Below are 12,433 nucleotides of genomic sequence, written 5' to 3'. Positions count from 1 at the left end.
TTCAGCTGTTCTATGTCTTTTGATTGGAGCATTTAATCCATTTACGTTTAAGGTTATTATCGATAGGTAGTTATTCATTGCCATTTTTTCCTACCTGTGTTCCTCTGTCTTTCTCTTTTCCTTCCTTTCCTTAAAGCAGTCCCTTTAGCATCTCTTGCAGAGCTGGTTTGGTGGAGCTGTATTCTTTTAGACTTCTTTTGTCTGGGAAACTCTTTATTTGGTCTTCTATCTTAATTGAGAGCCTTGCTGGGTAAAGTAGTCTTGGTTGCAGGCCTGTGGTTCTCAGTACTTGGAATATTTTTTGCCATTCTCTTCTGGCTTGGAGCGTTTCCATTGAGAAGTCAGTTGCTAACCTTATTGGGGCTCCCTTGTATGTTACTTCCTTTTTCCCCCTTGCTGCCTTTAAGATCCTCTCTTTGTCTTGGAAATTTGCCATTTTAGTTATGATGTGTCTTGCACTGGGTCTTTGGGTTCCTCTTGCTTGGGACTCGCTGTGATTCCTGGTTGGGTGATTTTTTCTCTCCTTAGATTAGGGAAATTTTCCATCATTACTTTTTCAAACAGGTTTTCTATCCCTTGCTCTTCTTCTTCTCCTTCTGGTATTCCTATTATACGGATATTGTTACGTTTCATGTTGTCCTGCATTTCCCTATTGCCTCTTCATTCTTTCTGAGCCTCTTTTCCTTTTCTTGCTCCTTCTGGGTGTTTTTTTCTACTTTATCCTCCAGCTCGCTGATCCGATCCTCTGCTTCATCAAGTCTGCTTTTCATTCTTTCTACTGTGTTCTTCAGTTCAGAAGTTGTCTTCTTCATTTCCACTTGGCTCTTGTTGATATTTTCTATTTCCTTTTTCATGTTTATATAGTTTGCAGTGAGTTCATTGTAGTTTCCTTGTAGTTTCTGGTAGTTCTCTTTGAGCTCAGAGAGCTCAGTGAGCTTCCTGATGACCATTGCTTTGAACTCCGTATCTGATAGTTGAGTTGCCTCTTTTTCGGTTAGTATTCTTTCTGAGACTTCCTTCTTTCCTTTCATTTGGGAATTGTTTCTTTGTCTTCCCATTGTTTGTGAGGCTCTTCTTGTTGACCTCTGCTTCTTAAATTGCTTTGTTCTGACTCCCTGGATTTATGATATTAACTTCTATGGTAGAATGCCAATGGGATTCGGTGGTGCTGTCTCCTTACTCTCCTGTGCTCACTGGTCTTGAGCTGACGTTTATGTGTTTAACACGGTCTAACTCTAGTCTTTTCAGCACTCCAGGTTTTGTTGTCTCACCTGTGGGAAAAAGAGAAAGGGTGGGAGAAAGAAAAAAACACACACACACACACACAAAAAAAAACACAAAAAAAAACCCCAAAACAAAGATGGGAAGGAGGGAAAAAGGAAATAGTAAAGGAGGAAAGGAAGGAAGGAGGGAAGAAGGAATAACGAAAGATCGGAGGCAAGATAAGAAGTAATTTTAACAAAAATTAAAACATAGAAATAGATAAAAGAAGGCAGGAAGAAGACATAAAAATGGTAAAGGATGGGAGGAAGAAGTAATGAAAAAAAAAAAAGGAGAGAGGAAGAAGGAATTCAGGGGGAAAGGGAAAAAAAGAAAAAAAGATAAAAAAAAAGAAAAAAAATCTTCTGCTGGCTTTAAACCGGTCAGGTTATATCTGCTGGTGTCCTGTCTGTGCAACGGGAGGGGGTGGTTGGAAGGATTGGTTTCACTTTTCTCCCTTCCTGGGTCACACTCTTAGCTGTTTTGTAGGTGTGGTCCCTGGCAGTCAATCAGGCCGTTGATCAGCCACTCCAGCAGCTTTGTTCTTGGGACACGCAAGCTGCGGCTCCAGCCACTTTGGCTTGGTATGCGTGCGTGCGCAGCAGGGGAATCCAGCCGCTTTGGGTTTGTGACGTATTTTGTGCCCTGAGCGCGCCGCCGGCGGACCAATCCAGCCGCCTGGGCTTGGGAAGCTGGCGCGCAGGCGGCAGGTTCAGCGCCTTGGAGCTAGGACACTCGCCAGCAGATTTGTGTTTGGAAAACGCACACCCAGCCGGCCCTGCGCTTGGTGAGCGCGCAACCCGCAGCGCCTGAGGCTCTATGCTTGGGGGCCGGATCCAGCCGCCCTGGGCTTGAGTCTCTCGAGCGGGCGGGGCCGCCCTGGGACTGAATCACACGGCACTCGGTTCCGAGGTTTTGGGCCTGTGGGTGGAGCAGCTAGCCTCAGCTCCAAATGATCTCGGAGGTTTCAGGTGTGGGCGCCCCTCCGGGGTTTCATGTATGGGCCCCGTTCGCTAATCTGCGCACGGGCTCGCGCACGCGCGCGCGCGCGCGACCGGACCTCAGGTGAGCACCGTCACTCACGTGCTGTTTATCCACCCCCCCCCCCCCCCCCCCCCCCGCCGTCGCAGTCCAGGGGCGGAGGGGGGAGGGGCACCAGTGGCCTCGGTTACTACCGAGAGTTCTCTAACTAGCCCCTGAGTGACTCTATTTTCTTTTTCTTTTTGAGAAATTCCTCCTTTTCAAGCTCCCCTGGTCCAATCAAGCACCTGGCTGCTCACAGCGCAGCCTGGCCCTCTCTCAAGACTCCTGCAGCCTCCCCTGCGCCAGGGCTGGCGCTTCTGCCGCCCTCGTACCGCGCGTTCCCGGGTCCCGGGGACCTTATTGTCCTTGAGCACTCTTCTTACCGTCAGATCTTTCAATGTCCTCTATCTTTGGTCTCTAATCTTCGTATATGCTGGTGTACTGTTGGCTGTTCGCTCTGCTCCTCAGATCAGCTAGGTATTTCCCTGGCGCTGAGGGGAAGTGGATTCCGCTCCCACCTATGTTGCCGCCATCTTCTGAGCCACATTGTGGCATATTCAACAGTGGAAAATTACACATCAAGAAAACACACACTACATGGATACATCTCAGATGTGATATTGAGTGAATGAAGGCACACACACACACTTTGTATGATTCCATTTATGTGAATACTTTGTACGATTCAATTTATGTAAAGTTCTAGAATGGGGTATTGCCTGGGAGGGAACTTGAGTGAGCCTCTGTGCCATGATCTGGGGCTGAAGGCATGGGTGTCTATATATATATATATATATATAGAGAGAGAGAGAGAGAGAGAGAGAGCTGTACCTTGCACGTTTGTACACCTTACTATTTGTATTCCTTGATAATTTTTTAGTTTAAAATAACAAACTACTAAAGCCTTACACAATATCCTGGAAAACAGAGACAGACTCAGATAGAGAGCAGGCTGACAGCCTCAGGTTGGGGGAGGTGTGGAGGGATTGAGCAAAAAACCAGAAAGGACTCAGGAACATGAACAACAGTGTGGTGACTGCAGGGGTTGGGGGGCCAGTGTGGGCAGATGGGAGAGGGAGACAGTCTAAGGAGGATAAATGGTAATGGCAAAAATATAATTAAAAAGTTATATCTTAAAAACAATAACAACAACAACAACAAAAGTAAAACAGATAGAAGTTGTGACCCCTCTTGCTTTCCACCTCTGGTGGCTCCTAGGGCATTTCTGCAGATGAAACTGGGATGTGCTGGAAGACTTCACTCTGCAGTACAAATGGCCTCATGGCCCCAAAGCTGGCCCAATCCCCCATCAGGGGGCGTATCCCAGTGCCCTTGACCTTGAGAGACACATTTCAGCTTTTCTACGCTTGTGTGGAATGATGCAAATCAGGGAGACAGAAGCTAAGGGGATGGTAGTCACCACTTGGACAGAAAGGCACAGAGAGCTGGGACCCAACTTGGGACTTGGCAAGTGTTCTAACACCTGATGTCATTTCCACGACAGGTACTGTTTTGCTGCTGCAGTTTGCTGCTTAGGGCAGATAGACAGTGATGAAAATAACAGTAAGAGATAATATTATCCTAGCTTAACTTGACTGCACACTCACTCAGTTCCAGGCATTGTGTTAAGTAGTTTACAAAATGATGATTCTTCTTTAATTCCTACAGCAGCCTTCTGTGGTAGGTGTCACCATTATCTGTTTTACAAATAACTTTCTCTATATACCACTATCTTTATTCATCCCAGCAGTCTAGGATTCAGAAATCATGCTCAGGGAAAGCAAGCAACTTGCCTCAGGTATACACAGCTTATAAGTGGTAGAACCAGGGATTGAATCAAGGTCAGTTGGAGCCCAAGACCTTGCCTCTTTTCCTTTACCAGGTTTTTAATAAATGTCTGCTGTGAACTAAACTAATAGATCCATCTAAAAGAACCACAACAGGCTGAAATGCTGACCCTGATCATTAAGATAAAATATAGCAGAGATACTTGAAAATCATCACTATTTTTAGGGAAAAAATAGCCCAAGTACAGGGTAAGAGAGATTTGCTTAGAGGTAGCACACATGAAAAAGACTCATCCATCCATTCCTGCCTCCATCCATCCAAGCCCTGCCCTTAGAAATTTAACCACATGATGGAACCCCTCTGTGTTCCATGTCATTACTATGAGGTCAGCTAGGTCAGCTGTGCTCATAGTGAAAGAGGATGTAGGCCAGGTTCAGGGAGGACAAGCAGGTAAGCCCCCATCCCTCCACATCTCATATCCCCATTCCCTGGTCAGATCAGTTTCCAGGGAACAGTATTTTATCCCTGGCCCTCAGAATGAGAGGGAGGTGTAATATGTCCCCCCTCCCCCCAGAATAGCTGAATTAACTGGATTTTATAAAAATACTATTTTGTAAAGCAGGAAAGGTTCACAGCAAAGTTGAGTGCAAGATATAGATAGTTCCCACATAGCCCCTACCCCATGTATATGTACAGCCTCCTCTACTACCAAAATTCTACACCAGAGTGGTACATTTGTTACAATCAGTGAACCTCTATTGATATAGAATAACCACCCAAAGTCTACAGGTATTAAGGATTTTTGATGTAGGTTTAAGAGCTTGCTCTGTGCTGGTAATTGTGATAGTACTTTTCCGCAGCTACTGTGTGACTGAGCCAAGATTTGAACCCAGGTTTGCGTGACTTCCAAGTCTGTGTTGCTAAGTGGCCCAATGACTGGAGCAGAAGGATAAGCATATTAAAAAGAGGTTTGGACAGACATAACCATCTGCAAATACCTAAAAAACTGTCCTAGAAAGGCCAGATCATGTAATCATGTAACTTCTCAGGGAAATACCTAGACCAATGGGTAAAACTCAGAGGAGGGAAATTTTGTTTGAATAGTGGCTTTTAACTCAGAATCCCACTTTCCATTCCCGCAGGTGCCAGAGAGCAAGAGCCCAGAAATGGCTAAAACCAGAAGGCCAGCTTCATTAGAATTGCAAGTATGGCTCCAACCTGGCTCCCTACTTTCCTCCAGGTATTGGCCTCCATTGCAGTCATTATCAGCCAGGATCTTACATCTCAGAGGTGATGAGGACAGTGATGATGAAAATGACTGATGATCAAGACAATTAGTAGCATACTTGGCATCCAGGGTATTTGCACATTAGCTCTCCACATCACTCAACTAATTATATACTCCTCAGTCACAGCTTCCTATCTCAGGACCTGCCTCTTCCTCATGGCAGGGGCTCTGAATATGGTTGTCAACTAGAATCTCCTGGGAAGCTTGTTGAAAATACACCTGCCTAGGCCCCAATCCCAGAGGCTCTGACCCCACTGCCCCATTTGATATTTTAAATCCCCAGGTGATTCTTGTGTATGCCCATGGTTTAGCTGTATGGTTCAACGAAGCTTGTGCTGTGTGTTGATGATACCCTGAAGCAAGACTGTTCCTGTGCCCTTCCTAGGGAGGGGCTCAAGATGAGCTTGTGTACTACAGGGCCAGAGGGGGCCAGCTTACATGAGGCCTCAGATAATGGACTCTGTGTGTGGGTATGCTGTGCATGCAGGGGAAGGACTGGTTGGCAGAGGGAAGAGAGGCAAGAGGGAAGTGCCTGTAGTTTCCCCTCTACGAGGTGGCGGTGGGGTTGGGGAGTGGGAATTGGCCTGGCTCTGCCATCAAGCATGTAAACCATGGGAGAAAATAGGGTTTGGAGGACACAAAATCTAGTACCAAGGTGGATCCTGAAGACTGCTCCCCCCCATAAGCTGTGGGGACAGGACAGGGGTAGTTCCAGGAGTAAGGTCTCTCCAGCTTTCACAGAGGCCTTTCCTCCTCCATCCCACCTTTTTTCCATTCTTCAAAACCATCACAGATACCACCTGTGATATGTGATTTACAATACAGGGTCTGGCAGAAGTAATGCCTGCTTGAGTGTGGTTGGTAGGGTAATAATATGGGTGTAATAATTTATAGCTTTAATTTGAACATTTCACCTAAAATGTCATATGGTATGTTTGAGTGTGATACTGTTATCACACTCAATTACATGTTTATGATTTTGTAATAAAAAAGGGGCGTTATTTGTGCTGGACCCTGTAGAAAGTATGTGTTTGGTCTTTGTCCTGGTTCTTGACACAGAGCTCCTAAAACCTGAATTTACTAAGCAATTAGAGGCATAAAAGAGTCTTCATAGTCATAGGAAATCCCTTTCAACCATACCTGAGTTTATGTAAATGAGGTGCCTTCTGGAAGCACTTTAGGGGAGTCAATCATGTGATTAGAAGGCTGAAACTTTTAGCCCCACCTCTAACATCCAGGAATGTAAAAGGGACTGGAGATTGAGGCCAATTATTTAATCAATCATACCTACATAATGAAATCCCCATATAAACCCAAAAAGACAGAGTTCGGAGAGCTTCTGGGTTGGGTGAACACATAGAGGTGCTGTGAGTGTGGCATGCTTAGAAAAGGCATGGAAGCTCTGCACCCTTTCCCATTTACCTTGCCCTATGCATCTCTTTCATCTGGCTGTTCCTGAGTAATATTCTTTAATAATAAACAAGTAATCTAGTGAATAAACTGGTTACCTAAATTCTGTGAGGTACTCTAGCAAATTAATCAAACACAAGGAGGGGATTGTGCGGACCTCTGAGTTATAGCCAGTCAGTCAGAAGCACCTGGACTTGTGGCTGGCATCTGAAGTGGGGGCAGTTTTGTGAGATTGAGCTTGTGGCATCTGATGTTATCTTCAGGTAGTGCTGAAACTGAGCTAAATGCTTGGCTATGTGGAAAAAAACACATATTGAAGTTGGTGTAAGAAATGCACCACCTTTTCAAGGAAATCTTCCCCCCACACCGAGCCCTGACTCTATGGCTCTGACAAGGTCAGTTTCACCTACAGGGTTTGCACTGCTATGTGGGTGGACTGAACTTGTGTCACATATAGTATCCCCCAGGAGTTTGGCTGGTGCCACCCTTTCCCCTAGATTCCTGCCCCTCCTACTGCTCTCAGGACATGGCTCTGCCTTCGAGCATGATTAGAACATGCTTTCTGATTGTTTGGTTGCCAAACCTTAGTTTACTCTCTAGGTTTCAGTTCATATGCCAAATGAGCATGTTGGACTAGGAATATCTCTTTTAAAACAAGTAATATAGGAGAGGTAGGAAGATGGTGGAGGAATGAATGGAAGTCACACTAATCTCCCAGGACCAATCTGGAATTATAACTCAATTGTGGAGAAACCACCCAGAACAAACAATTGAGCAATAGTGAGAGAGAAGCCTCATTCTTCGGACAGACAGAAGATTCAGCTTTGGCACAACCTGTCTGGTAAGGAGTGTGGTAGAGGCTCGAGAGGGCTGGCTGGGCGCCCATAGGCAGCAGTGCTGGAGGGATAATTAAGTAGCCAGTTTGATCCCCATGAGAACAATGGGGTCTAGACCATAAGCTAGGATTCCCAGCCTAGAGTACCAGAGCCCAAAAATTACACAGATAACAACTAGCAGCGAAAAGTGCAGGGATGCTCTCTGTCACAAATTGATGGCTGGAGACGCAAAGAGCTGTTTAAAGGGCCAACACACAAATTTTCATTTGCAGCCACTTACCATGGGCTCTGGCAAAGGTTGGGGCAGAGTGGGCTGGAGATGCCTGAGGAGAGACTGGGGATGGAAGCTTTGGGGAGAGAACTGAAAGAATAGATGCTGGGATCCCAGTGCTGAGTAATCCCCCATACTGCAGCAGCCATTGTGCTCAGGCAGACCACTCCCCACAGAGTGGCAGCAGCCTGAGAAGAAACAATAGCCCCAAAACCAGAAGGGATACTGCCTGGTCCTATGGTACAGGAACCTATCTGCTGAGTGCAAAGTGACTAGATGAACAACTGAAGGAGAAAACCATGGACAGTAGATTGCTAAAAATCTTGAATAGGCTGCCTAAGGTCAGACAGAATCACCATCTGACATCGCCAGCAGTGCACACAGAAAGAAAAAAACAGTGGTAACTATAACAGGCTACCAAGATGAAATCCACTGTGGTCTCCAAGATTTGCGATATTTTCTTTCCTGCATAGCTTTTTAAAAAAATTTTTATTGTTATTTAATTACAGTTGTATGCCTTTTCTTCCCATCCCTCCACCCCACCCCAGCTGAACCCACCTCCCTCCCCCACCTCCACCCTCCCCCTTGATTTTGTCCATGTGTCCTTTATAGTAGTTCCTGTAATCCCCTCTTCCCACTCCCCCCCCCCACCCCGCTATTGTTAGATTGTTCTTAACTTCAATGTCTCTGGTTATATTTTGTTTGCTTTTTTCTTCTATTGCTTATGTTCCAGTTAAAGGTGAGATCATATGGTATTTGTCCCTCACTGCCTGGCTTATTTCACTTAGCATAATGCTCTCCAGTTCCATCCATGCTGTTGCAAAGGGTATGAGAAAACATATTCGCTAATGATACCTCGGACAAGGGCCTGATCTCCAAAATATATAAAGAACTCACACGACTCCACTCCAGGAAGACAAACAACCCAATTAAAAAATGGGCAAAGGACTTGAACAGACACTTCTCCAAGGAAGACATACAGAGGGCCCAGAGACATATGAAAAGAGGCTCAGCATCACTAGCCATCAGAGAGATGCAAATTAAAACCACAATAAGGTACCATCTCACACCAGAGTGGCCAACATAAACAAATCCTGCATAGCTTTTTAACATTCATTTCTTGTCCAGCAAGTTTGTATATATTAAGTCACTACATTTTATACTATAGTGTATTTCAATTCACATATTTTGCCCCTCCCTTCTCTTACCCCATTTTACTGTCTTCTTTCCTCACATTATTTTCATTTCAAATTGTGTTTTCTCTTTTGCTACAACTTGTTTCCATTCCACACTCTTACTATTTCTCCCCCATCTAGACACAAAACCAATTTTCTTGTCAAGGGTCATCTCATATCCTTTCTCCCCTCTTCTTAAAATACCCAAGTTCTCTCTCTACCTTTAGCAATCTGTGCTAGTTGGTTGTGGGTAGGGTAGTGGTTCTTGCATTTTTTCATTTTTTTTCTAGAGCTTCACTAATATTGTGTTTCAAATACCATATTTTACTGGTCCCCTCTCCTACTCTTTTCTTTGTCTCAAATTTTAAATTTTGCCCTGTCTTAGCCTTTTGTGTTTTTAAAATATATTTTATTTATTATGCTATTACAATTGTCCCATTTCCCCCGCTTTATTCCCCTCCACCCTGTACGCCCCCTCCCACCCTCATTCCCCCCCTTCAGCTCATGTCCACAGGTTGTACATATAAGTTCTTTGGCTTCTACATTTCCTATACTATTCTTAACATCCCCGTTTATTTTCTACCTACCATTTATGCTATTTATTCTCTGTACCTTTTCCCCCTCAATCCCCCTCCAGCTACCCCACTGATAACCCTCCATGTGATTTTCATTTCTATGATTCTGTTCCTGTTCTAGTTGTTTGCTTATTTATTTACTTTTTTTTAGGTTTGGTTGTTAATAACTGTGAGTTTGATGTCATTTTACTGTTCATATTTTTGATCTTCTTTTTCTTAGATAAGTCCCTTTAATATTTCATGTAAAAGGGCTGGGTGATGATGAACTCCTTTAACTTGACCATATCTGGGAAGCACTTTATCTGCCCTTCTATTATAAATGATAGCTTTGCTGGATGGCAGGTCCTTGCCTTTCAGGAAGTCAAATACTTCTTTCCAGCACCTTCTTGCCTGCGAGGTTTCTTTTGAGAAATCAGCTGATAATCTAATGGGAACTCCTTTGTAAGTAACTGTCTCATTTTCTCTTGCTGCTTTTAAGATTTTCTCCTTATCTTTAATCTTGGCTAATGTAATTATGATGTGCCCTGGTGTGTTCCTCCTTGGGTCCAAAATCTTTGGGAGTCTCTGAGCTTCCTGGACTTCCTGGAAGTCTATTTCCTTTGCCAGAATGGGGAAGTTCTCCATTATTTTTTCAAATAAGTTTTCGATTTCTTGGTCTTCCTCTTCTGCTTCTGGCACCCCTATGATTCGGTAGTTGGAACGTTTAAAGATGTCTTGGAGGTTCCTAAGCCCCTACCCTTTTTTTTGAATTCTTGTTTCTTCATTATTTTCTGGTTGAATGTTTCTTTCTTCCTTTGCTACAAACCGTTGATTTGAGTCCTGGTTTCCTTCCTCCACTGTTGTTTCCCGGTAGATTTTTCTTTATTTCTTTTTTAAAAAAATGTTTTTTATTGTTATTCAATTACAGTTGTATGCCTTTTCTCCCCATCCCTCCACCCCACCCCACCCGAAACCCCCTCCCTCCCCCACCTCCACCCTCCCCCTTGATTTGGTCCATGTGTCCTTTGAAGTAGTTCCTGTAATCCCCTCTCCTCCCTGGCCCCTACGCACTGCCCTCTGACCATTGTTAGATTATTCATAACTTCAATGTCTCTGGTTATATTTTGTTTCATTTTTTCCTCTATTTATTATGTCCAGTTAAAGGTGAGATCATATGGTATTTGTCCCTCACCGTCTGGCTTATTTCACTTAACATAATGCTCTCCAGTTCCATCCATGCTGTTGCAAAGGGTATAAGCTCCTTCTTTCTCTCTGCTGCGTAGAATTCCATTGTGTAAATATACCATAGTTTTTGGATCCACTCGTTTGCTGATGGGCACTTAGGTTGCTTCCAGTACTTGGCTACTGTAAATTGTGCTGCTATGAACATTGGGGTGCACAGGTTCTTTTGGATTGGTGTTTCAGGGTTCTTAGGGTATAATCCCAGCAGCAGAATTGCTGGGTCAAAGGGCAGTTCCATTTTTAGTTTTCTGAGGAAATTCCATAGTGTTTTCCACAGTGGCCTCACCAGTCTGCATTCCCACCAACAGTGCACTAGGGTTCCCTTTTCTCTGCATCCTCTCCAACATTTGTTTGTGGATTTGTTTATGTTGGCCACTCTGACTGGTGTGAGATGATACCTCATTGTGGTTTTAATTTGCATCTCTCTGATGGCTAGTGATGCTGAGAATCTTTTCATATGTCTCTGGGCCCTCTGTATGTCTTCCTTGGAGAAGTGTCTGTTCAAGTCCTTTGCCCATTTTTTAATTGGGTTGTTTGTCTTTCTGGAGTGGAGTCGTGTGAGTTCTTTATATATTTTGGAGATCAGACCCTTGTATGAGGTATCATAAGCAAATATGTTTTCCCATACTGTTGGTTCCCTCTGCAATTTGGTGCTGTTATCTTAGGCCATGGAGAAGCTTTTTATTTTGATGAGGTCCCATTTGTTTATTCTTTCCTTTATGTTCCTTGCTTTAGGGGACATGTCTGTGAGGATGTTGCTGCGTGGAATGTCTGAGATTTTCCTGCCAATGTTTTCCTCAAGGACTTTTATGGTGTTACGACTTATATTGAAGTCTTTTATCCATCTTGAGTTTATTTTTGTGTGTGGCGTAATTTAGAGATCAAGTTTCAGTTATTTGCACGTAGCTGTCCAGATCTCCCAACACCATCTGTTGAAGAGGCTGTTTTTGCTCCATTTTATGCTCCTGCCTCTTTTGTCAAATATTAGTTGATCGTATAGACTTGAGTTTATTTCTGGACTGTCTATTCTGTTCCATTGGTCTATGTGCCTGTTTTTATGCCAGTACCAGGCTGTTTTGATTACAGTGGCCTTGTAATACAGTTTGATATCAGGTATGGTGATCCCTCCTGCTTTGTTCTTCTTTCTCAAAATTGCTGCAGCTATTCGAGGTCGTTTATGGTTCCATATGAATTTCTGCAATGTTTGTTCTATATCTGTGAAATATGTCATGGGTACTCTAATAGGGAATGCATTGAATCTATAAATTGCTTTGGGTAGTATGGCCATTTTGATGATGTTAATTATTCCAATACATGAACATGGTACATGCTTCCATTTGTTTGTATCTTCCTTAATTTCTTTCTTCAGTGTTGTGTAGTTTTCTGAGTACAGGTCTTTTACTTCCTTGGTTAGGTTTATTCCTAGGTACTTTATTTTTCTTGTTGCTATATCGAATGGGATTTTTTTCCTGATTTCTGTTTCTGCAGTTTCGTTGCTGGTGTACAGGAATGCCTTTGATTTCTGGGTATTGACTCTGTATCCAGCTGTTTTGCCAAATTCATTTATTAGGTCGAGTAGTTTTTGA

At 43.7% G+C, this 12,433-nt stretch overlaps 1 protein-coding gene across 1 annotated transcript in view; it reads right to left on the bottom strand.

The window, feature by feature from the left end:
- Positions 1–1,135: 1,135 nt before the first annotated feature.
- NECTIN1 (nectin cell adhesion molecule 1) overlaps positions 1,136–12,433 on the bottom strand; it is a 92,163-nt gene continuing 80,865 nt past the window's right edge. Inside the window, exon 6 of the mRNA XM_071221504.1 lies at positions 1,136–1,271. Within this exon, the coding sequence (XP_071077605.1) occupies positions 1,177–1,271 (95 nt within the window). The 3' untranslated portion in view covers positions 1,136–1,176. The remainder of the gene's footprint in view (positions 1,272–12,433) is intronic.

This window comes from Desmodus rotundus, chromosome 5, assembly GCF_022682495.2.
Source record: "Desmodus rotundus isolate HL8 chromosome 5, HLdesRot8A.1, whole genome shotgun sequence".
Classification (NCBI taxonomy): Eukaryota; Metazoa; Chordata; class Mammalia; order Chiroptera; family Phyllostomidae; genus Desmodus; species Desmodus rotundus.
Note: the sequence above shows the minus strand (reverse complement) of the source record. Positions and strands in the feature narration are given on the sequence as shown.